At 41.4% G+C, this 25,907-nt stretch overlaps 1 protein-coding gene across 3 annotated transcripts in view; it reads right to left on the reverse strand.

The window, feature by feature from the left end:
- Nucleotides 1–25,907, reverse strand: part of rock1 (Rho-associated, coiled-coil containing protein kinase 1) — a 33,266-nt gene that overhangs the window by 5,361 nt on the left and 1,998 nt on the right. For all 3 annotated transcript variants that reach the window (XM_061044945.1, XM_061044944.1, XM_061044946.1), the window contains exons 2-27: nucleotides 15,975–16,056; nucleotides 13,705–13,805; nucleotides 13,401–13,538; nucleotides 13,096–13,271; nucleotides 10,314–10,398; nucleotides 10,001–10,145; nucleotides 9,696–9,834; nucleotides 9,382–9,473; nucleotides 8,426–8,585; nucleotides 6,643–6,715; nucleotides 6,329–6,417; nucleotides 5,869–5,917; nucleotides 5,493–5,628; nucleotides 5,073–5,164; nucleotides 4,732–4,978; nucleotides 4,199–4,305; nucleotides 3,890–4,040; nucleotides 2,846–3,006; nucleotides 2,567–2,751; nucleotides 1,952–2,021; nucleotides 1,757–1,860; nucleotides 1,430–1,595; nucleotides 1,230–1,323; nucleotides 1,057–1,145; nucleotides 745–936; nucleotides 495–648 (exon numbers count right to left, since the gene is read on the reverse strand). In XM_061044945.1, the coding sequence (XP_060900928.1) occupies nucleotides 495–648; nucleotides 745–936; nucleotides 1,057–1,145; nucleotides 1,230–1,323; nucleotides 1,430–1,595; nucleotides 1,757–1,860; nucleotides 1,952–2,021; nucleotides 2,567–2,751; nucleotides 2,846–3,006; nucleotides 3,890–4,040; nucleotides 4,199–4,305; nucleotides 4,732–4,978; nucleotides 5,073–5,164; nucleotides 5,493–5,628; nucleotides 5,869–5,917; nucleotides 6,329–6,417; nucleotides 6,643–6,715; nucleotides 8,426–8,585; nucleotides 9,382–9,473; nucleotides 9,696–9,834; nucleotides 10,001–10,145; nucleotides 10,314–10,398; nucleotides 13,096–13,271; nucleotides 13,401–13,538; nucleotides 13,705–13,805; nucleotides 15,975–16,056 (3,277 nt within the window). The remainder of the gene's footprint in view (nucleotides 1–494; nucleotides 649–744; nucleotides 937–1,056; nucleotides 1,146–1,229; nucleotides 1,324–1,429; nucleotides 1,596–1,756; nucleotides 1,861–1,951; nucleotides 2,022–2,566; nucleotides 2,752–2,845; nucleotides 3,007–3,889; nucleotides 4,041–4,198; nucleotides 4,306–4,731; nucleotides 4,979–5,072; nucleotides 5,165–5,492; nucleotides 5,629–5,868; nucleotides 5,918–6,328; nucleotides 6,418–6,642; nucleotides 6,716–8,425; nucleotides 8,586–9,381; nucleotides 9,474–9,695; nucleotides 9,835–10,000; nucleotides 10,146–10,313; nucleotides 10,399–13,095; nucleotides 13,272–13,400; nucleotides 13,539–13,704; nucleotides 13,806–15,974; nucleotides 16,057–25,907) is intronic.

The raw sequence follows: 25,907 nt of genomic DNA on the forward strand, positions 1-25,907 counted from the left end.
TCCTCCTTTAATCCTCCTGCCAGGCAGTGACACAGACCACAGCAGCCAGATCATTCAGAGCCTCTGCTGATATTAGATACATTTGAATGATGCATACACTTTAAACATTGCAAAGTACAAGTTAAAGGAAAATAAATCTCATAGTAACAAAAGTTGCATGTTGTAAATGATAAATGTCTGTTGTATAAAATGCATGGTGATTATCTAATCACATTCATTTCTGACCACTTCTTTTTTTCATAATCTCCATTTTTATCAACAATTTCTGTTACTTCCACCCTTAAGGTCTCTCTCTCCTGAAATTGTAAATTATTTGTTGTGTTGTGAATGATAAATGATGAATGAAAGACAATTTAAGTTATTAAATATGGCTCTGTAAAATTTTCTATTTTTTAAACTTTTTTTTTTTTCAGGGATTCTGTGTTGAGGAGTTACTGATTTGTAAAGCAAAGCGAGCAGCAGGAGTGTCCAGTTTGCCACCGTGTCGACCCTACCTGCGATGTTGCTGTCCGTCTCATCGCTCTGCAGGCTGGTGACGCTGGAGTTTTGCAGGTCGCTCAGTTTCTCCCGTAGCTGCTCGATGTCGCTCTCCTTGCTGTCCAGCTGCATCTGCAGCTCGTTGCGATATGTGCTTTCCTCCACAAGTTGCTGTTGGTTGGAAAGCCCACGTAATGTTTACTAGCAGGAAATATTTTTTAAAGGAGCATTATAAGAGCATCTATTAACCGGAGATCTGCTACTCACTGCCTGCATCTCACTCAGCTCCTTCTGGTACTTGATGGCCATGTGGTTAAACTTCTCCTTCTCCTGGTTCAGTTCCAGCTGAAGCTTGCGGTTCTCCTTTTCCTTCTTCCGCAGGTCAGCTGTGCTGCCCTTCTTCTTCTGGTCCAGCTTCATGTCCTTACGGTTCATGATCTCTGCCAGCTTGTTCACCGCCTGACGAATTAAAATAAGTTAGCAGCCGGAAGGCACTGACGACCATTATCCAACTTGCATTGGTGCCATTCAAGTGTTTGAAAACTCCCTCTGACTAAAAAAACAAAAGTGAATCTCTACCTGAGTCTTCAGCGTGCGCTCTGTGTTGAGGACCTTCTCATAGTTGGCCTTGATTGAATTTGAAATCTCCTCCTTCTGAGCTACATACTCTGTGGAGACAAAGACACTCAGTTTGTAAAACCGCGTAATTATAACAAAACAAAGACAGGGGAAGGTTAGTGCATAGGCAGTACCTTCTTCCTGAGCTTGAATCTTCTCACTTAGCTCAGCCTTCTCTTTGCTGAGGTTCTCCACATCTTTGGTAAGAGTTGTATTAGAATCTTCAAGCTGCAGACACACAAGTTAGAGGGTGAGAAGCTTGAAAGCGTACGATGATGATGAAGGAGGGGAGTAAAACAATAGTATTAAAGGAGAGAATTAAGGGACTTCTCACCCGTGCAATTGTTGACTCCTTGTCTATGATCTCCTGCTTATGTCTTGTCACTGCCTTCTTGTTCTCCTGGCTGAGCTCAAAGTACTGTTCCTCCTGAAGTGCCCGGGCGAGCTGCTCTGACTCGGCCTTTGTCACCGTCAGATCGAGCTGGGCAGACAGGGAGTCCCTTTGTGTAGAATAAAACACATTGTATTAGTTTAACAGCCTCGACACTTTAGACTAATGGCTGTTTTTTGTTTTTTGTTTTACGATCAAACCCCATTAAGAACAACACAATAGGACATAACCATTCAGCTGATACTTGATCTTTGGAGAAGTCGCTCTTACCTTTCGCTGCACAAATCCTGCACCTTTTTATGAACCTCTTGCACTTGCCGGTTCCTTTCGTCAATCTCCTCTTTTAGTTCCTTGACCTGAGTTTTGTAAAGTGTCTGAGGGGGGGAAGGGAACACAGACAGAAGGTTAGCTTGCTGTTTTGAAAACTAAGCAAAGCGGATGGAGGTTTTGTGGACTCGTACTTACAGAAAAATACTGTTCAGCCTCAAGCTGGTCCTGAAGTTCCCTCATCTGTCCCTCGTTGCCTCTGTATTGTCTATGAACACATTAAGAAAAAAACATTATGCACATCATCGACTCATAAAGTTAGCAAATTGTTCACATCCTCAGGTTCGAGCACTTTCCAAACAACACTCTTTAGCCAGCCTCTGCCTTGAAATGTTGACTTGCAGCCCATCCAACAGCACTGGCTATAGCACTAGCCAGAGGATTAGCAACAAGGGGAATGGAGCTGGACACAGAGTAAAGCTAATCCTCTGATGTAAACACTGTCGCAGCACAGCTTTGGCAGAGTCACCCCTCTAAGCTGCAATAATAGCACTAATTTGAAAATCACAGGCAATTGTGGGCTCATTTACGCCTCGACTTCCAAAGAGCATTACTGGCCTGTGCAGCAGGAGGAGAAAATTAAAGCTCCTGGCTAGACCTATTGCCAACTTTATTAATAGTAAAATTAGGGGACTCAATGGTCTTGGTAACGTGAACTTTTCCTTATTTAACCTTGAGAAAGTGTTTATAATTGACAAAGTCTAAAAAAAACAGAAGAGAAGTCGTCCATTCCAGCGCCTGAAGAACACTCACTTGGTCAGCTGAGCCAGCTGGAACTCCAGCGAGCGTTTACTCTCCAGAGCCGTGTTGGTTTCCTGTTTGAGCTGCTTCTCTGAAACCCGAAGGCGGTCCACCTCCTGCACGCGGCCCTTCAGGTCGTTCTGTGCCTGCACGCGCTTGCTGGACTCCTGGTCTATCTGTATCCTCAGATCCTTCACCTGGGGGAGGAAGACACAAGGCAGATTCATTTGAATAAAGCTGTACATTATAAAGAGGACTGCAGTAGCCACAGTTAAGAGGGGATCAACTTACCTCATCCTCCAGCCGTTCTTTCTGCTTCATCAGCTGCTCCATCTTCTGCACAGACTGCTTCAGGTCAAACTCTAACATAGAGCACTGCTTCTCTACTTCCACTACCCGGCTCTCCGCGCGCATCCTCGCTCCGTTCTCCTCAGACATCTTCTGCTGAACAGCTGGAGTTTGAACAGAAATAACATTTAATTCTTCACTCTGCTGCAGACGAAGTGATTTATCAACAATCTGAAAAACGTTCCATGATGATTTCAGCGAGCTTGGCATTCTGAACAATCCATCCACCTAAACTGACCAATTCTGAAAGTTCCCTTACGTAGTCGACAACTATGTGAGGGAATTTAGGAGCAGAAACTGCACCACTACTGGGCTGTGATCATTAATAGAAGTCTGAGTATCAGCTGAAAAAACAGAGCTGACAGAGCTGGACCTCCACAAAATCAGATTGTAAGCTGCCAATCATTATTTTTCTCTTAATTTTCTTTAAAGAAGCTATGGTGGTAGCTCTTTTTAAAAGAGGAATAATCATTTTCCAACAAAAAAAAATTGTGTTCTTTGATCTGGAAACAGCATAAAGATTATCTTTACAAAACAAAATCTGGATTTTCCCAGTCAAAAAGAGGAGCTGTTATTATTAGAAAGTCTGTTCAGAAGAAACGTAACCAAAAAAAAGGGCAGAAGAAGTTCATTCCATCATGTATCAGGTGAAAGGTAAGAGTCACCAGATCGTTCATTTATTGCAACAACTAGTTCAGAGTCCAGCTTTAATATGCATGAGTTGATGTCCTGACATGCTGCCTTGCATTCCTCCCACCCAAACATCCCCTGTAGGTGAGTCTGATCAGATGGCAGACAGGGACGACCGAACATGCAGACTACGTCAGAAAGAAGGTTATACAAATAAAAGTGGGGGAGGCAACAGAAATAAAGCGACATAAAAGTTCTAGAGGGATTTGAGAGAAATTTTCAGAAAAAAAGAAATCGGGGTAAAAGAAAAATAAAAAACAGCATGAAAGGACATGCTCCAACACAGGACTGGCATACCGTTCATGGCAGCTGATTTGGCTTCTTCAATAGACTCATATTTGTCAGTGAGCTGTGCCCGCGTCCCCCTGTGCTCGGTCTGTTCCTGCTCCAGACGCTGCTGCAGAGTCTTCAGCTTGTAGTTCAGGTCTATCTCCAGGTTGTTCTTTTCCTGTGAGGAGGGGGAGGGAGGGGGGGGAGCAGAAAAACAATGTGAAGCTGCAATCATCCAATTAGAAACACACAAAATAACAGCTATTCTCTAAAATTCTACAGGGTGGATGCACTTCTTGCATATGCTTAAATACTATGATTACTGATAGTGTGTACCTTCTCCAGGTTGTTGCTCCTCTCCTGGGCCTGTTTGCGTTCCGCCTCCACTTTGGAGAGGCTGAGCTTCAAGCTCTTGTTATCCTCCTGCAGCCCTGCCATCCTCGCTGTGAACAGAAGCAATAGTTTTAATTTCAAATGCCTTTATATTACCGTCATTCAGATAGTTTTACCTTCAGAAAATGACCTACTTTATCCAAATCCCTTCTTTCCCACTAACTCTAGAACTTTCATAAGCTGGTGTCTAAAATAAGAATCCTGGCTGACTGATAAATCAGAGACTCATTTGACGGCTGTGGTCATTTCAGGGTTTCGGCATGTGGGATAGCTTTTAATTTCTGCAGCTCTCTAATGACTAAGCTCAAGTATCTTAAAGAGAGTGCAATAACTAGCCTTAAAGAGTTCCTTTCAAACGTGCAGAAATATATTTAAACGTTGCCTTATAGAGTAAGCTAGAGGGTGGAATGAAACTGGAATCAAGTTGTAAAAGGTTTTCAGTGTTAGCTTTGCATATGTCAGACTCATTATGTCACCTTGCAGCTCCCTGATCTCCTCCGAGCCCTGGCTGTAGTTCCTCCTCTCCGAATCCAGGGTGCTCTGAAGAAGCAGGAGCTCCTTCTCCAACTGGGCCTTCTCCCCTTCTGCGGCGCGGCTCCTCTCCTGCAGCTCTCGGTTCAAGCTCTCCAACTGGCTCACCGTCTTGCCCACCTCCGTGTGGCTCTTCCTCAGCCTGACTGCCGTGTCCGACTCTGCACGCAGGAGGTCATTGGCCTCTTCCAGCTGTTATTAAAACACGAGAAAGGATGTTAATGCATTACTCTCCCACATTGTCCAGGCTGTATGTGAGGTGTTTGAGTATGTTTTTGCTTCATACTTGATTCTGCAGCTGGAGAATCTTGTCATTTGAGGCCTGAGAGTTCTGGCTGATCTTCCTCATATCTTCAAGCTGCTCCTTTAAAGTTGAAACTAGAACAAAGAAAACATGATAAGAAGGGAATTCATTTTATTCTAATTTCAACTACTAGAACATCATCTCTTAAATTGTAACAGTGATTGCTTGTCAGTCATTGCACAGTTGCAAAGGTGACACCTTTTTTGAGTTTGCAGCAAGCAAGATAAAGGACACACTTGAATAAAAGGCTTTTCAGTGTGGGAGATATTACTGAGATGATGGGGGATTGACGTGCTGCAGAATCTCTGCTGAATTACCGCCCTCATCTCTGCTTCACTCTGCAATTATACCTTAACTGCAAAGTGTCTGAGTCACACGTCAGCAGCAAATCATTCTCTTTACCCTCATTTTCCAAATTGCGTCTCTTCTCTGCCTCCTGGTCAGCTTTTCTTTGGTACTCAGTGAATCTGTGCTGCATCATGATCTTGTCCTTCTCCAGCAGAGACATGCTGGCCTCCGTCGTCTTCCTCAGGTTCGCCTGTGGGCAAGGAAGCATGAGAGCAGCTGTTATGCGGCAATGAAGAAACCGATCCTTAATCTAGCCTCTGATTTCAATCAGAACTGTTTTCAACTACTTCAACAAGCCTTTTTGAAAGTACTCTCAAAATATGAGAAGCAGTGCATGTTTCTTTTAATTGATATTAACAGCAGATCATGCAATTTTTAGTTTGACTCAGAAGGAAAATGCTTATAGAGGGAAGAAGAGGTGGCATTTAACCTCTTCATCCAGTTCTTTCATGATCTTGTCGATCTTGGTGCTTGATGTCCTGGGGAGGAAATATTAAAAGAAACACTGAGTATTACATGAAATGTTAAAATTCTAAACAACATTCCTGTGTTCAAAAATCAGTGTGGCTCTGATATCGAAGACAAGTAAGGATGCACATACAAACAGCCTGGATAGAATATGAAACCATGCCGTAATAACTTAATGTAAGGTCCTGTTTTCTTGTACCATCAAAACAGTTAAAGGAAAAAAACAAACAAACATTTATGTATACTTTGATGTGTTAAAGTTACACTTTAATGCTGTTAATGAGAATATTTGCATGTAAATCAATGCTACATGTGGTTCAACAGAATCACACTAGCTCCTCCGGAAAATATCAGGGCTTTCACACTTGCGGAAAACTCCTAAAAAACTATTATTGTGTTCAAATCAACATCTGGCTCCTTACCGGCATCTCTGCTCCAACTCATCCTTCAGCTGCATCTCGCTGTGGAGCTGTTCCTCCAGCTGGTAGATCCTCTTCTGCAGGTTCTCCAGCTAAACGGAGACACACACTCTTACATGTCTTCCAGAACTTACATCTCTCAGAAGCATGAAAAGGAATTTAAGGTGACAAGGGGATCAATTTGTTTTTGCACCAATACACCAAGACAAATTCCTTGTATGTGTAAATGTACTTGGCAAGAAAACCCGATTCTGATTCTGAATTCGACATATCATACTGTATACTTTTACTTAAACAAATTGTGATGGTCTACTTACATGACTCTTGTCTTCCTTTGCGGAGCTGCTACGTTTGTCGCTGGTCTTTGAGGCGGTGGACCGACGTATAAGACTGCAAAGAAAACATCATTTTTTAAATTAATTAATACATAACGACAACAATTTTATTACAACATTATATCAAACCAAAATCTATCCACTAGCACAGTTTACTAAGAAGAAATAAGTCTGTATAGGAATTAGGGGTGCAAACGAGTACTCGGGTACCCGAGTACCCGAGTACTCAGATGACAAACAAAGCGCTGATAAAAGCTCTGTGCTGAAACGCGTCCGTTGTTGATCCGTACGCTGCTACCCTGACAAAAATATCCCTTTAATTAACCCCCCTATGAATTCACAATGAACAAAAAGTCCCAAACAAACTAAATATGCAATATAATCTACGAATTCGAGTTCAAATTGTCTTTTTAGTCCACAGAAAAAGAAGGACTTTCACTTTGCGATTACCGCTTTACTCCGCTAAACCAATGACGTTTGATCATCCAGGACAGAGCAGCATAACTAGATGTTTTCCTATATTTTGGAATTTTAGATGATTATTCTTTTAATAACTACAAAATGGAACAACCTTATAGGGAGAAATAGCTCATAGCGGACGGACGAGTGAGATTGAGCGAGTGTGTGATTACGCACAGAGGAGAAAGATGAAACAGACAGACACTTAAATCGTTCACCTGTTCTATTGTAACTTCATTTACCAGAGTAAAGTGTGCTCTACACTGCAGACTGGAGTCTTTGTTAACACTATGTTGCTGTCAAAACAGCTTCAACTTGCGATGAGTGCGCATTGATGTCTGCATGTCCGCTCACCACACTCACTGCTCTAATTATAATAAAGTGTTAAAACGGTCATAACACGTCTGTGTGAATTTTTATTTGAGGTTTGCTGTCTGTTAAAGTAAGAAATGTCATATTTGAATGTTAATACAAAGGCATCTTACTAACAATTATTAAAATCCTGAAGATTCAAATGAATCAATAGATACAGTCGGCATCGCGTCATAGTTGGGGGCGGGGCCTCCCGTGGGGGAAAAGAATCACAGAAAAAAAAAAAGAACTACAAAACGATTACTCGAGTACTCGCTTTAACAATGGGAAGAGTAATCGATTAGAGAAAATTTTGCATTTCTGCACCCCTAATAGGAATGTTATAAGTATAGAGGTATTTACAAGCCAACAGAGGAGTTTTTAAATGTGCTCCACTTTTTTTTTAACCAGGTAATTAACCCATTGAGGTCAGGATCTCTTTCACAAGGATGACCTGGCCAAGGCAGTAGCACACGTCATAATAAAGAGCAACAATGATTAAAATGTGTAAATTGGTTCGCAGATAATGTACTGAAGTTGTGATGACAGGTTACAATTCAAAAACACAGGCACTGTCCAAATGGTCTCTTGTTTTTTGTCTTTCAAGATCGAGCTGGAGGCTTCAAGTGAAATGAGATGTGCTAGTTTTAAGTCATTCTGGAGAAAGTTCCACGCAGAGGGAGCAGCAAAACTAAACACTCTTTTCCTGAACTCAGTGCCGACACGAGGAACAGACGGTTTAAAAATATCACAGGAACGCTCCTGGTTCAGTCAGGTATTCAAACAATGTGGACTGTGACAAAGTGATTTCTGCCATGAGAACAGAAACACTCCATCCATTCCATACATATTTTTTTAAGTATGTGGACTGTAGTAGTTTGACTTATACAGAACATCTTCACATTGACTCCCATCAAAGTTGGTAGGTAGGTGGTAAAAATCAGAGGGGACTCACTGCTGATTGCTGTAGTAAGTGAAGCCCACAAAGGGGAGCTGGTTGCCCACAAAGGCCTTTGGTATGGGGAAGGTCTCCTCCTCTCCCCGGTCCTCCTCGATATCATCAAAGTTACTGGTGTCGACGTCACTGCTCAGTTCAGGCACTACAGGAGCAGCCGCTACACAGCGTGCAAAGAATAAAATAAAAAAATCATGAGTCATGATAGTTGAGCACAGTTCATCAAGTACAAAAGGCTACTGGGTGTGATAACAGTCTGAAATGATGTGCAAGAACAAAGAGAAACCATAAATCAGATCAGAGTTCAATCCAAAAGTCTCTTGATGCTTCTTAGGTTCATAATGAATACTTAGACTACACTTCATACAGATTTGAACAAGTGCTTATCTGTTATTGTGCATGTTTGTATTCTGAGATATATAACCCTCAAGGTGGCTAAAAAGTAAAAGAAACAAATCTTGAACTTTTCCCTGTATCACTGTTTTTTTGCCTCACACATCTCTTTTGAAACTCTCTTAAAACAAGAGAGGCCAGCCAGCCAGCAGAGCAGCTCAGCCCAGTGGAACGGCACCAAAGTGCTGACATCAGCCTAGTTAAGTATTAAATATAAAGCCACTAAAGAACTGACTGCAGCTCCTGGATTTAGCTCTACTTTTAAACCTCTCTCTCTCTCTCTCTCTCTCTCTCTCTCTGCTCCAGTGTCAATCCTGGCACATTAGCGTTCGCTTCCCCTGCAGTTGGCCTCAAAGAGCGCCCCACTGCCAATTACGACTCTGAGCAGGAATCACGTTTGGTCTTGGAAAGGATACTGAATGAATGGCTCGTCCGCAAGAATTTCCTGCGACTGTCTGTAGTAGGTCAGATGGAAAACATGATCGCTGGCTACAGGGCCGCGGTAACAGTGAGCAGGCTGCCAAAACGAAGCAGGAGGTGTGAAAAGTTATTAGCAATCGTACTTTCTCTGATGTTATCCCACGTCCACTGGTCATTCTTGAAGAAAGGATGCCTCTTGATCTCGTCTACACCGTTACGGCCAAGGCGGACTTCCCTGTAGGAGTCAGGGGGGGGGTTTCATAATTAGTTGAATCCCTGATTTTCATAAAAGAATTAAAGCAGTTCTTAAATATTTACATGGAAAGAACAACTTCTACATTTTCTTAATGAAAATTCTTTCCACTGAGGGTCCTCTAGGCCAGAGAGAAAAAAAATCTGTGCCTAAACAGAGGAAGAACCTCTTCAGAATCCAGCACTTAGCCTGCACCTATCTCACCTGTCCGTCAGGAAAGCACAGATAAGGTTCTTGGCGTCATTGGAGATGTCACTGTCATCAGGGAAGGTCAGGGCATTCTTGTGGTTCATAATTTTGCTGTAGGTCCCCACCAGGGAGTCAGCGTAGAAAGGAGTGTCGCCTGTGCACAACACAAGAGCAACAAGAGTCAGCGGTTACTACTGTGTTCACAGTGAGAGAAAACTGTTTGAAAGACAAATGCTAATCTTTTAGTTCTTTTGAGAAAACTGTAAAGCATCATAACAGGTATGATTAAATTAACGGCAACCTTTTCAGCATCAACTCACCAACAAGCATTTCGTACAGGAACACTCCCACGGACCACCAGTCGCACTCTCTGCCATAATAGCCGTCTCCTCCTTGGGATTTCAGTACCTCAGGCGAAATGTAGTCTGGAGTTCCCACTGCTGTGTCACATCGTACCATACCATCCTGAAGAAGAAAAGCAATTTGAAAACAATCCTCAGTTTTAATACTTTTTATACAGAAGAAATCATCCAAGAAGAAATCAGCAAAAACATACATTTCTACACAAATATTATAATGTATGCAGCATGTAGGTATAATCTTTATAATATTGAGGGGAACTAGATGACATACCTTGTTCATTTTCATGCAGGTCCCAAAGTCTGCAAGTTTCAAGTGGCCTGCTTTGTCCAGCAACATGTTGTCAGGCTTCACATCTCTGAGGAGGCAAACATGAAATGGTATCAAACACATCACACTAAAAAAAATATAACAATAAAAACTGGACCACTAAACGTGTGAATGTGAGCAGTTAAAAGTCAGAGGGGCTTCAGGGTGATACTATTAAAAAAAAAGAAGAAAAGGCTCTCCATATTGGAGCAGTCTGGAGTTGCTGCAGTATTCTGAAGCCACCGGTCAGATGTAATGAGGTGTGAAGGAGGCTGGAGGCTGAGAGAGTGGAATTTATGTTTTCTTAAAATGTCCTTTCACTGCAACATCCAGCAGGTTAATGGGGAAACAGCAAGAGAAGTGTTTAATACAGCTGTCATGCTGGGAATGTTCCAGCAATGCAGCTGTGCATGGAGCCTGGTGAGTAAAATAATATTTGTAACCATTTTATAGACGGAAATTAAAATACGTAAGAGTATATGCATAGAAAATGTATCATTAAAACTGTGTACAGATTGATTGCCCTAAAAAAACTAGGGCCAGACTGATATGGGAATCTTAGGGCCGATACGGATATCGTTATTGGGGAGAAAAAAAAATCTGATATGGATATATGGGCCGATATCTCTCTTCGATCTATGTCCAATCTGTGGAGATAGATAGATGTATATATTCTCATTTATTATTATTTATTGATCCCTCAAATGCAATTATGGAAGGATATACAGTATATATACAATATATTACTCGACCGACTGGAAAACTTGGTGGGAGTTTCTGGCACAGCACTAAACTGGTTTGAATCCTACTTAAAAGGAGAGGGACTTCTTCGTGTCTATAGGTAACTTCAAATCTGAGCAAACAAAAATTACTTGTGGAGTTCCCCAAGGTTCCATCCTGGGGCCTCTTCTGTTTAACGTCTACATGCTCCCAATAGCTCAGATTATAAAAAACAATAAAATAAATTATCATAACTACGCAGACGACACACAAATATATATTACGATGTCGCCAGGCAACCATGGCCCCATAAAAGCACTGGGTAAATGCATAGAGCAAATCAATGAGTGGATGTGCAAAAAAATTTCTCCAGCTAAACAAAGACAAAACTGAGGTTGTTGTTTTTGGAGAAAAAGAGGAACGACTAAGAGTCAACAATCAGCTTCAGTCAGTAAGACTCAAAACCACAGACCAGGCAAGAAATCTGGGCAGAGTGACCAGACCTCAATTTTAAAAGCCACATTAAGACAATTACAAAATCAGCCTACTATCACCTGAAGAACATATCAAGAATTAGAGGACTTCTGTCCCAGCAGGACCTGGAAAAACGTGTCCATGCTTTTATCTTCAGTCGTCTTTATTACTGTAACAGTGTCTTTACAGGTCTGCCTAAAAAAAAATCAGTCAGACAACTGCAGCTGATCCAGAACGCTGCTGCTAGAGTCCTCACCAAAACCAAGAAAATGGATCACATCAGTCCAGTTCTGAGGTCTTTACACTGTCTCCCAGTCTGTCAGAGAATAGACTTTAAAATCCTGCTGCTGGTTTATAAAGCGCTTAATGGTTTAGGGCCAAAATAGTGATCTCCTGATTAATTACAAACCATCCAGACCCCTCAGGTTGTCTGGGACAGGTCTGCTCTCTGTCCCCAGAGTCAGAACCAAACATGGAGAAGCAGCGTTCAGTTTCTATGCTCCTTATATCTGGAACAAACTCCCAGAAAACTGCAGGTCTGCTGAAACTCTCAGCTCTTCTAAATCGAGGTTGAAGACTCACCTGTTTACATTTTTTTAATTTTCTATTTTAATGTTTCTTTTCTTTCCTGTCATGATGCTTTTGATGTCTTGTGTGAAGCACTTTGAATTGCCTTGTTGTTGAAATGTGCTATATAAATAAACTTGCCTTGCCTATGATGTAGACACAATGGTTACTCATCTGGAAAGTAACTGTGCATACTGTATGTGCAACACCACTTGACACCCCGAGGGAGTGATGATACTAGTTATAATCCAAATAGCAAACTCTGCTGGTGACCTCCAGAAAGAGAACTGCTAGTGTAATACAACGATACTCAAATAAAATGTTTTTTGACTGGTATTAAATCGGCACATATCTGCATTAAAGTTAGCCAATAACGATAGTTACTGGATATGCTAATATCAGCCGGCCGATAAATCGGTTGGGCTCAAATGAAAAGATCAACAGTTAGCGGAATAGAAGTGTCATAAACAATTTCAGGTATAAAACATAAATGAAAGGACACACTAGACACAAATACTAAATAAAAGGTTTGAGATACGGGGGGAGAAGCAACATAATATATTATGACAACAAACATTAGTTAGTGATTAGTTTCTATGAAAGATATTTAGAGGGACATTGGTGTTAAAGTAAGCAGAACCTCTGCTTTGGAAACAAGTATTGATGCAGTGACACACCTATAGTTAGAGCATTAGCAAGTAACCAGCATTTATGCTAAAAGCAGTACCAATGACCCGCAGCTGCTTCCTGTCTTTTACAAAGGCCCATTAGATCATAGGTTGCCACCACACCTTCTAGAGCCTTCTGCATATCTCAAAGGTGTCAAGTCCCATAAAGATAAATTAATTTACACATGTACTTTGACCACATTAAACAAAATCTTTAAGGCTGACCCATAAGGGTAATAAACTGACCCATAACATAATTTGAAAACAAGACCTATAAACACAAGTGAAACCGAGAGAATGTAGAGTTTGGTTGTTACCTGTGAATGAAGCCCATAGCGTGGATTCCATCCAGAGCTAGCACCACCTCAGCTGTGTAAAAGCGGGCCCACTTCTCCGGGACGTCATAGTTGCTCATCAAGTTAACCAAGTCCCCGCCGGGCATGTATTCCATCACCATGTAGAGGTAGCGGTCATCTTGGAATGCAAAAAAGAGCTACAGAGAAGAAAGTTAGCTTTAACAACGTAAAAAAAAATGTTAATGTGGTAAAATAAAATAGCGGTCACATTATAATATCAGACTAGTTTGAGTGGGTTTTTGAAGGTGATTTTTTTTGTGACATACCTGCACAACCCATGAACTGTTGGCAAAAGCCATGATGTCTCTCTCCTCCCAAAAGAAAGCAGAGTCTGATCTCTTGATCATCTCAAACTTGCTCAGTAGCTTCATGGCATAAACCTTGCTTGTGGCTTTGTGTCTTACCTTGGAGAGATTTAAAAAAAAAAGGGGACTTTAAGGTTAGCCTTATTTGAGCACAAACGTTTGTAGTCTAAGAGCAAAATATAAACATCATTGTGGACTTATAAAAACTAAATACTGACATAACGTTATGTTATCAGCAAAAAAATTAAAAAAAAAACATTCTTACCAACTGCACCTCTCCGAACGCTCCCCTTCCAATAACTTTAACCACCTCATAGTCCACGGCTTTCATGCGTAGATCACGGATTTTACTAATGGTTTCTTTGTCTGGATAAAAAACAAGCAAAGGCAGATGTTAAGAGAAAATACGAGCTAAGCAGTAAACCAAACTACTCATATTTTGCACTGGTCTCTGGCATTGAAGAAACACAACAGATTAGATTTAAAACATTCCTTTTTGATAAAGCTTATAGTTAGGGCTCGTGCAGGTATGGACCAGCTCCTAGTTATGCTGCTATAGTCTTAGACTACCAGGAGAACGGGCACCTTCAGCTCCTATCTCTCTCTCTGTGCATTCACATCATGTTACTGCAAGTCACTATCGGTAAATCTTAGTTACTAACCACATATTTTCCTGGGAGACGGATTGATTGAGATTGAGATCAAAGGTCTATGTTGCAAAAATCAGCAACCATTTTCTTAGTATTGAGCATTTCAAAGAAAACTGTCAGCCACCATGTTGACAAACAGACGAAAAAAGCTGACAGCGCCTCTGCACATCTGAGAGATGATGTCTTGGAAAAGTTTTTGGGCCTCTCCCTGATGTAACAATGCTAGCTCGCTCTCCTAGGAGAGATAGCATTCACTGGTTCAGCCAAATTTGGTCCTGGCTGAACTATGGGGGGATAATTTCCAATTCACATGGGTCAGAACTGGCACAGAAGCACATGAAAAGTGGGCGGGGCTGTGTGAAGGGGGCATCGAGTTCAACTGATCGAAAACAAAAAAATTAAATAAATAAAAGATAGACAAATAAAAGCAAGGCTTGAGATGATAGAAGAACATTTAAGAGTGAGTCATTTCCCCCTCAGAAAACAAGTTCACGGGACCATGATCCCTACTTGGACCAATCCCAGAGGACCTAAAGAAGCATAGACACCATGTTTAGAAAAGGTACTAAAAGGATTCCATGTTGCTGTTAGAGACATGCTGTATGTAACTGCATGTGTTTGATATCCAGTGGGTTCCAGCATGTATACAGAGGAGTGATCATCTGAAGTGATCGGGGTGTAAAGCACAATGCGTGGAGGAGAGTGTGTCAGAGGAAAGAGAGCTTCAGGCGATGCATGCAACTGAGGAGCAGTGTCTTACAAGACAGCTAGTCCATTAGTCCATATCCATCAATGCAGTTCAAACACTCGGCTGCTACACACAGGAGTACTGTAGCAGCAGTAACGGGGGAGATGTTTAATGGCAGTTTTGGCTGCAGGGCTTTACAGTAACCTTGGCTGTCTATCATATATGGAAAACTGAATGTTAGACTCCTGCACACTGAAACAAAAAAGGTTTTAAAGTCACAGCAAAAAGCTTCACTGTTAACCCGTTTAGAATTCCTTCTTGCCCTTTGGGTTGACAGATCATGCCAACTTATACATCAACCGGGGTCATGAGAATCTCTTAGACTTTAAAGATGATTGCTTATGAACTCATCAGCATTATGTTTATGTGCCTTTCCACAACAAGAGTGCAAAAAGGAGTCACTACCTTCTTGATAATTCATACGAACACAGATCTTAAATAGATTTTGACATATTAGTTTATTTACTTTGAGAAACCAAAGAAAATAAAAAGAGTGAAGGCAACAAAACATGCTTCAAAGGGAGTGGAATTATGCAGTTATACCAGCAGCAGTGGGAGTAAGAAATAGTTGTTTATTTGAGGTGTTAAGGTAATATGTTTGTCTGTATGTTAATTAAGAAATGAAAGACATTATGTATATCTCCATGGTGTAACACTGATGCCCCACCCCCATCTCAAACACTGGTGGCTTTACAAGATCAAGTCCTAGAATAAACACTGAACGTGACAGTTGCATTTCCTTTTATGTCAATGCCAAGACATTAGTTGTTTGTCATTGACCTGTTGGGGGGGAATAGATGTTGCCTGACTATAAGCCTTTGCGTTGGTATCTTTAGGTTGTTCAAACATAGTTAGGGGATTCCCCAGTTTAAGGGCACTGTGAAAAAGAGAAGCCATCCCGATAGGCACCATGTGGGTCACCAGCCATTTATGAAAGCCTCTTTGTTGGGGACACTGAGCAGCAGACACCTATTGTGTCCAAGCCGACATAGAAGCGGTGACCCAAAAACAGCCTTCTTTTTTTCCTGGCCCAGTCTTATATACCGGTATGTAACAGGGTCTGCAAATGCATATGTGCCGGACAGATCGTTGTTAAAGAAAGGCGGATGGGGAAAAAGGATGATGTGTGCTACTTACATCTATTCAAGAAGTTGTCAATGCTCTTGTTTTTCCTCAGGGCAGGAAAGTCAAGGTCATACACCAGCGCGTCCAAGCCATCCTGAGGAGGAGAGGAGAAGGTATTAACAAGCAGAAAAAACAAAGCTGCAGTCTTCCACTACTGCAACATCACAGTTGTCATGTGAAAGCAAACACAGACTCCTGTCAGGCAGGCTGTTAGAACACATTTGTAAAATACTTCCTCAGTTAGCTAGCATGGACGTAGTGTCTAAGACATCACACAACTGTTTTCTGAAATGCTGACTCAAACTAACTTCTAGCTTATCAAGAAGCATGCAAAGAAATTGAGCTGAGGCAAGCAGAATAAACATCTTAGTTGCTGAAAAGGTCGCCATCGAGCTAGCATATTCCAAACAGCAATAAAAGCATGAATAAAGCAGACAATTTAAGGTCAGTAACAGGAAAGAGCTTAAATGACAATTTAAATCTGCAATTTTTTGCACAGCATTGACTTCATTTTTAAACACCAGCGGTGTTTCCACTTGCTCAAAACATGCATTCGACAGTATAAATAAGGACTATCTGAATTCACCAATGAAAAACATGAAAAGAAATTAAAAATTAAAAGGTGTGCGTCTTTAAGTGCATGCGAGGACAAAAAATGTTTGAATATTTAGTGTATCTTTAAGAGCCTGAAGCATCAAAGACAGTTGCCAAAAGAACAATAGAAGTATGTCTGGTGTCATTATTGTCAAAACTATGTAACTGGCAGTCACACAGGAGGTGGAGTAGTAGTCCTGAGAAAAGTTGTTAACATGAGATTCATGTATGAGCCATGCTACTGGAAAATTGGGCTAGACAACAATGACAAAAAAATTTTAAAAAATCCGATTTTTTTAACACCTTTCCTTACTTCAAAAGATGTCATTGCTCTTTTACGTTAGTATTTTGACAATCTACAGAATATAGCGGTACTGAAAAACCTCAACACTCAAAGATGGCTGAGAAACCTTTTTGGAAACAAAACCTCTCACTTCTGTCAGCTTTAGTGCATGTTGGCTTTTTACATTTATCTAAAGACAACTCAAACTCCAGCAATGGTCACACATGCCCCTCTGAAAAGTTCTAGGCATTTTCAGGCAGGCTGCCCCTGAAATCTTGCCGAGTTGCTCATGTTCATTACATGCATGGTGATCACACCGGTTGCCCACATACAGTCTATGGCCGTTTGCTGAATGCAGGATATAGATGACACTTGCCCCTCTCACTCATTCACAGGGAATCTTTCTGAATATTTCCTGCTGGATTCTCACATCGGCTCACATTGACTTCACATGGAAAATTGAATGGGGGGCTGGCAGGAAAAAAATCCAGGTAAAGCTGAGTGAAAATGTCAGGACGTTTTCAGGAGTTGTCAGCATGTGTGAAAGAAAGCACCATATGAGAATAGTTGGCTCCACTGTCGTCCTGTAATTACCAAGAAGTAAACATTGAATCTGATTTTTAAACAGTGCTCTGAACCATACATTTAAGTTCAACAGGAGAACTCTGAGGCCACTACGACAACAGAGAGTTTGAAAGGAACAGCTTTGCAATTTAGCAGCTTTAATGTATGTGCAAGGAAAGGCTGATGTTGCTTTCAGCTTAATGACCAACAACAGCAGAATTTACCCCCTGGCCAAAGTTTCTTACAAATGCAAATGAAGACAGTGATTTTGAATGAGCCCTAAGACCGTACAGTGAGCTAAACTTTACCATAAAGGGCTGAAACAACACTTACTGAAGTTTACTCCAACTCAGTGTTTTCTGACCCTTGTTTGAATCTGTGCCAGAGCATCTTGAATGTCCTCATTTATTTACTTTACTATGGGATTAAAAGCAATGGAAGAATACAATCACAATGTGATGCATCTTTAGGAGTCAAGGAGCAACAAAGAAACAGTGCCGGCTAGATTGTCTCGGGTCAGACGTGTAAGTGCTACTGGTGGGATTTCATCTAATCTTCCATAATCCACAATGGCTAAAAGATGTCAGGCAAGCTAACATTTTGAAAACAGCACAGAGTTATGCTTTTCCTCTCTTTAACGAGAGAGTGCCAGATGTTGACACCGAGCATTTTCTGACGTTGTGGCATGGGTCAACGAACCTTCACTTTTCCTAATGATATCAACAAATAAATACAGCAGCTGATCAGGCAAGAACATATTCTTTAATCCAACTTTATCCTTCACAAGCTTCACTTCACTTGTTGACATTAGCAAGATCCCTTATGAACTCATAGAAAGAATCTGGTCAATCCTGTATCATGAATGACCTGTTAAGATAGTGACAGATTCCTTTTTGCATCTCGGAGAAAAACAATGATGACACATGGTGAATCAGCAGCTCAGACACGGCGAGGAATCCTCTTAAGTAACTCTGCTGCTTCTGCTCAGCAGTGGAGGTCAGGGCCGTACCCCGCCCCCCACCCCTATGAGACATAAAACAAGCAGTCGCCCTGCGGGATGGGTGGAAGCTGGGAGAAAGGCAGAGGGGAGGGGGATAGGAAAACAGGGAGGAGAAAAATGGCTGGTGGGAACAACAAAAGCAATGCAGACAGACAGAATGGGTGAAATTAATGATAGGATAAGGTTGTGATCTATACACAGGGCTGAGCTGAAAGCCGTCGTCTGTTTCACTTTTTCAGAAATACATAAAGTCAGCTTTCGGGTGGGAGAACGTACACAAGATGGGCTGAGTGTGAAAAAAAGGGACCTTGTTGGCCAAATATCCAGCCAGCCTGCAGTGGAAAAAAAGACACACTGAAGAACTGAGTCCTTCAGGACCCTAATCACAAGGCTCTGTGCTCTGCAATGCACGTTTGCATAACTTCCTGCCGCAGAGAACTCTGGACAGCCACAGTAACATTCCTTAACAGGACTGTACACGTCAGAGAGCTATTTTAGGTATGTGGCCAAACAAGTTCTCAACAAAAAGTGAAGGAAGGGAGGGAAAAAAATACATCCCAAGTACAGAGTAACATTGTGAGCCTTATATTCAATCAGCACTAGTGACCATGCCTTACAGTGACGGAAAAAGGGAAGTAGGAGAGGAGGGCTGGTGCATGTTTGGCTGACTGGTCCAATAGAAGAACAACTTCTGAAAAGTCAGAGGACTCTTGTACTGAAACCAAAAGAAGCAGATTTAGGGCGCACTCACTTAAGCACACTCCGGATTTCTCCATAATAAAGGATGTCAACATTGTGTACCCGCGCGCTCGTGCTGTACCGTGCCGAAGCACACCTCTCCGAAGCGTGCCAGGGCCAAGGAAGTGTACCGTGCTTGAGCATGGTACGAAGCGCTCACACTGGTCAAAAGAACTGGAGTTTAGGGTTGAAGCGTGCTTAGGCACAGTACGGATTTCCAGGGTGATAGCGCCCTTATTAAAAGGGTGCACTCACACAAGTCAAACTGTACCATGCTGAACATTTGACCCATAAAGTCCAGTTCTTTTGACCATTGTGTAACTAGTCCGACTAGTTTGGAAGAACTCCTTGGCTCTGGCACAGTTGGAAGAGGTGTGCCTCAGCACGGTACGAGTGCTCATGCACACACACAACACAAGCACAGGAACAGAACGTGGACATGACGTATAGCCTAATCAATGCAACCGTTCCTCTGGATAAAACCCACAAGAACTTGAAGGTCTTTAGGAAAATACAGGACTATCAGTATTACGACATGATGACTTGTATGCAAGAGGTACAAGAGGTTACCAAGCTCAGGCCCAGTTGGGCTTGGAGCACTGTAAGCACAGGCCAGGGGGCACAGTATTTAGCACAGTATGGGCCGGGGCAACTCAAACGATGAAAGACCTGAAATTATATTTGAAGATCCAGATGTGTGCCCCAACGATAATTGATCTACCGATAGTCATGTAATGATGCATCGCCATATCCAAATAACTAAAGAATATAAAAATCCCTGAGAAAGTAAAGTGCAGGATTAATGTATTCATTCACAGAAATCTGATGTCAGCTTCATCTCTGTTGGTCTTATCACTGTTGTCTGACATTATCCTGCAGTCTTCTTCTTTGGCCGGCTAACTTCTGTTTACGTTGCCCTCTCTCATAACACAGTAAGTCAATTTGGCAGGGAAATCTTTGAGACCACCTTTTTAATTTATTTTTATTGAAATATCAATACTTGGCACCCTTGATACAATAATTTTATCACAGTCAGGACGAAGATATATTGCTGAATCAATATTCCCAACCCCTATTTTTATTCATCCATGAAGCAGCCTCTCTCTCTGTATGCTAATTAACACATCTGCATTTTTACAAACACTCAGATGCACTCAGGGTCATCAAGTTCAACCGATAAATATGGAATGTAAATGCAGCACACTGGTTTGTAATCATCAAAGTTGAGGGTTAGTTACCATAATCATCCCACACTATCTGGCTTTAGCTGTCAGACCATTTGCTGCAGGGTCAGATGGAGCAGCCAGTACCAGTAACATGTCTGAGCCCAATCTCAGCTCCAGGCTCTGCTAACAAATATGATGCTAATACTAACGGATAACTGACAAAGCTCTTTTATGAGCCAGTATTGCAGAGTAATTTGCAGACATGATACTGTTCCTGGATAAGCACTTGTTGGATCAAGAGTTTGTCTGCTGTCCAGGCAAAGTGAAGGAAACGGCATAAAAGATACAAAATGTGCAGCACAAAAGTGCAGAAAGGGCTGCGTTAGTGGAGGGGGGGGAAACGCATCAACAAGGATTTGAGTTCTAAATGTTTGTGGTTCTAGTCTTTAGCATTTGTTATCTCCTCATTCTCTGTGGTAAAAGCCCTGAACCAACCATGCAATAAGTACATCAAGAAAGTATGATTTTTTTTTAATGGAATTATTTACTGTTAAAATGTACGCAGATTCATTCTAACAACCTACGCCTAAGAAACAGAAAATCCCATCAGTTCAACACCAACGGAGTGGTAGCGCAGCAGTCCACAGGCTATGTTTCACTATGTGGCAGTCTCGGAAGAAGAAAAAAAATCTCAGGGAAAGCAAAGCAGAGCTTGATGTTATCCTATTTCTGCTGATGCTGCTTCAGCCAGAGGGCGACACAACCCAGGGATTACTAAATAATAATATGTGAAACCATCTCATCGCCCTATTAATGAAATGTGGTATTGATGTTAAAAAAATGTATAGTTAAACTAAACGCAAAGGCCAGTGGTTGACATCACATATAGCAATTATTTCTTTAAGCTTATGGGGAGAGAAATCCACACACACATATACACACACACACAAGCTCTTTTCCAGACATTAAAAGTCTGAGTTAAAATTTCCATGGGAGACTCAGCCACATCATCCCTTTCTGCATGCCAGCACAAGGCATGTGGACGGGTCTAAGTCGAGCCCTGCTTCTCACTTCCTTTTCTGCCACCTCTTTAAGACAATATGCTTTCCACATGTGAGCAATTGTGCAGACAGCTGTTCAGTTTGGCATGCAAATAACGGGCAGTGCCATTGCAGGTCGGGCCTGTGGAAAGACAAATGTGATCATACAAACCAATGAAGCTATTCAAAGCATGAAATACCACAGTGCTTCCTCAGCTCTAGGTACAGCCAGTCAGAGAGAAATGGGGATCTAAGGGGGATATGTATCCATCTGCTTTTAGACTGAACAATAATGGTACAATACACTACCACTAAGTTTTTTTAACAAGCACTTTATCCAAACTCCTGCTCTACATAACATTTACTGACAGGAAATCCCACTTACCTAGAAAGACTGCATATCTAACAACTCTACTAGTTAAACGACAGTGACAGTGAACCCAGGGGTGGCAAAACACGGGCATTCCATTTCCTTATGAGGCCCCAGTGAGCGAGAATCACTGTCACAAACGCTTTCATGTCAAAATGTAATTGAGTTATCGCAACAGTGGAGAGAACTCACGAGTTTCCACTGACCGGGCCCCGGATTCTCGAGAAAAAACTCGGCCGTCCTGCCATCTCTGCCCCCTCTGACAGCTCTGACCTCACCACCACAGCCAATAACCTTCTCATTAAACATCATGAGTTCACTTCAACCATCTTCACCGGACAGGGGTCGCAGAGATCTTTCAAAGTGGGACAAGCTAACGAGAATTGCAGAAGAAAGGAAAGCAGGAGGATGTAAAGTTCAATGGGTAAATCAAAAAGGCAAAAAAAATGCACCATTATTAAATAGAGTGGATCTTTTTCGTTTGCATTCCTGCACATAATCAGCCAGTTCAGGGAATGCCGAGCTACAAATAGCTCGACCAATTGTTGTTGCTGAATAGCTGAGGAGAGCAGTTTACCCCGGTCCAGCCTGAACCTTTATGACAAAAGGGATGGATCAAATGCAAAACCATAACAGATACATGTTTTCAGCTCAAGGAGATGTAACTTACAACTGAAAGTACCTACCTGACTAGTTGTTTCTGTATACTTTTAACTACATATTACACATACATTCTATAGTTGCCATCCAGTCTCCAAAGCATACCAAAAGTTATATAAATACATTTTATGGCCTCCAGACTGCACTGAAAGTCAACTTGCAGAGCATTGAAACACACCTTGATAGATAATACCAAAAAGATGACATTTTTGTCACTTTTAATCCTTCTCAAAGCTTCTGAATTTAAGCCTAGCAGGGTATTAAGTAGAAGAGCGGGGAAGGACAATTATGCAAAGAAAGATGGTGCATCCATGGATACTGCATCCAAGATTCTAGTATATCCCAGCAATTGCATTACCATAGGACAACAACATGGCTAGATATGTCAGAGAAACACTAAACATATTTTTGCATGTTCATGCACGATTTATGATTAAGTTGATTTTAAAGGGGCTATATGTAACTTTCAAGAATACTGTGTTTGTAGCGATACCGCATGGCCGTTAGGCGAACTGCACCAGTAACTTGTTGCTCGATCTCCCTCGCGTGCTCGTCATATGTGCTCGCTCGTACGTACACAAACAAGCACAATCATCGGTCGCGAAACACTGGATATTTACTGGCATAATGTTTACAGAGGAGGTAAGTGGTCATACACAAACGACAGTCTCGGCAGGCACTGGCTGAGAGTGTGTGATGAGTTTGTACTGTTGATCTACGAGGAGGATGTTGAGAACGTGCATAAAATGTCACTTCCTGGAGCTTTCGCGGAAAATACGACCCGGGGAAACTTTTTATACAGGTAACACAGATAGACAGTGAACATCTACTTTTTCACATCAGTTAACCGTTCGCTTATTAATGGGTGATAAAAAAACGATTTATACATGTAAAGTTACATATAGCCCCTTTAATGTAAATGCTATTTTATCTAAAACTTGATGTTTCTTGTATTTGTATTGTATTTTATTTCTAGCACTTTATAGAGGTTTTCGTTGCACTGATCGAATTTCGTTGTACTTGTACAATGACAAATAAAGCTATTCTATTCTATGAAGCGTTGATGGTCTGTTCTCTTTGTTTTCAATGTATATTATGAACAAAGCAGGTGAATTCATACACCAGCACAGGCTGAAACTCAATCTTACTTCTTATTAAATGTTCACAACAAATGTGTTGTCAATTCCAATCTACAAAGTGCAAAACTTGCAGCTTGAAATTAGATTATAACCAGTCTCGTCTTTAATACTCTTCCTCGTGCATTGTGCCAAATGAACGAAGTTGAAATGTTTGATTTTATCTTATTTAGTCTGCATACATAACTCTGGCCTAACAATCATTCTTATCTGTCAAGTGCAGAACCAAATACAGACTACAGATGCATTATCAGCTAGGACTACATCTGACAGCTAAGGTTTGTCCATTCAAGGCAAAGGTCGATAGAACTAGGGCAGGCATTCTACAAAGACTAAACAAGGACTGACTTTACTCAGGATGTTACCCAGGATGGGCCCAAGTAGATTGTAGCAAGGTAATTAAGAAGCACGTCAAAAAAAAAGGTGCTCTACTGATCATTCTACGGTTGCAAGTCTCATTGGTTTAGGCATATGTTAAGGACGTGTAGTGCATTATCTGAACAAGTGGCTAAATTTAGCCTGATGTGGAAAACAGTCCACATTTTGTCTTTGTCGGTCGGACAATAATTGGAAGTGAACACACAAAAAACATATACTTAACATAATCAAAATATTCAACATTAGCATCTTTGGTTCCAATTTATATAAGCCAGGCAGTCCTATTGACTAGTTATGACATAAGAAGTTATAAGCACCTCCCTTTATACGCAACATAAATATTTCTGTCAGTGTCGAAGGAAATGTCAATATAAAAAAACTGCTTATTTTGCCTGACATCCTAAATAGCTGTGAATATAAGCATCCAACATGACGTGTACATGCAGCATTTACATGATTAATCGTTGTATTTGAGACTGGTCTAGCTGTGTTTTGCTTTTTTCCTTTAATACCTAATATTATAGATTGAGAGTCAAAATAACAGATGACAGGCAAATCAAAAGTTAGACAAGCTTAAGCAGCACACGTGTCAAAGTTAGAACAAAGACTGCAAGGCCTTAATATATCAAACAGAGGCAAAGCCTTCGCAAAACATGTTCGACCAACGTATCAAACAAATACTTAAATGTTTAAAATAAATGACACTCCATTGAAGGACCAAAGGAAGTGCCACAAAAAAAAACACTATTCAACACATTGATAACCCCCTTTTTCTGTCATTGTTAACTTTTAAAACCTCCACCTAAAGTGTGAGAACAAACCACTTGATGATAGCATCTGTTTCAAGATATTGAATGCTACCAAAATAAAATACACACAAAGGCAATGTTCAGACACTTAATGTCAGTGAGCTTTCACATCACAATGTGAGGAATTCTGTCTCTTCACATTAGCTCTTAGAAGCCCGCCTGGAGCACAGTGATTGGGGAGGGGGCAGCTCATCCAGATAAGGCGCTCTTCTCTCACAGCAGGATTTATTTAAAGGGGGGAGATAAGGATGACAGGGTACTGTGCTCAACAGGCCAGCCTGGAGCTGAGTGTTAAGGTGCATGCCAAATGTCATCATCACACAACCCAGACCAGACTTCTATAGGAAAAATGTACCAGCCCAACAGTGCTAAAGCAGTGCCAGCTCGAGACACAGGTATGGAAACATGGCTAGTAAAAGGCCCGCATTGTACATTCTGATGGAACCTATTACTCATAGCCAAGCATGTTGGCTGCTTTATGAGTTAAATGTCCTGATTCACGGCCTTCAGAAACATGAGTCTTCAGTCCACATAATTTTGGTTTATGGGTAGCAGCAGCAGAGCCCACACCCAGCTACCTCAGAGCTGCCTGCATGGCTTCAACTCCCTCCAGACATGCAGAATGGCTTTGGGACACAGGGAACTCCAGGCCAGTCAAAGACAAGAGGTTATTTGATTAGCATGGAATTTTATTAAGCTGTGGGTGGAGTTGCATGGTCGCAGAGAGAGCCTCAGCTAAAGGCCTCCATTCATTGATCAGGCGAGATTGCAGAAAGGGGGGAAAAAAAGAGAAACAACACCCTTGTGTGTGAGGCTGCCAGCAGGAACCGTCCCCACAGCTTTTTGCCATTAAAAATGCAGAGAGTGTGCACTTTTTTTTTTTAGGTGAGTTTAATTGCCTCTTTCTGCAACAGGATGGGAGGTCACAAAGAATAAGCATGTTTTCTTTTGGAAAGTAGGCTATCTAGAGCAAGCTATACAAACACTAAACAAGTAGTGTGTGTGGGTGGGATATTGGGACAAGGCCCCTTCCCAAAACAGCTTGGTGTGCTTTAGCTAAGTTTGCAACTTATACTGCCTTTAATATGCATATTAAAGGCAACCAGTTCATTTTATGGGACGTTCAAAAATAATAGTATAATAGTAAATAATAGGTTAATTTTATTGACAGGGATACATGATGCTACTGATTCTTGTGTTGTATTGC

This window comes from Labrus mixtus, chromosome 8 (assembly GCF_963584025.1).
Source record: "Labrus mixtus chromosome 8, fLabMix1.1, whole genome shotgun sequence".
NCBI classification, from domain to species: Eukaryota; Metazoa; Chordata; class Actinopteri; order Labriformes; family Labridae; genus Labrus; species Labrus mixtus.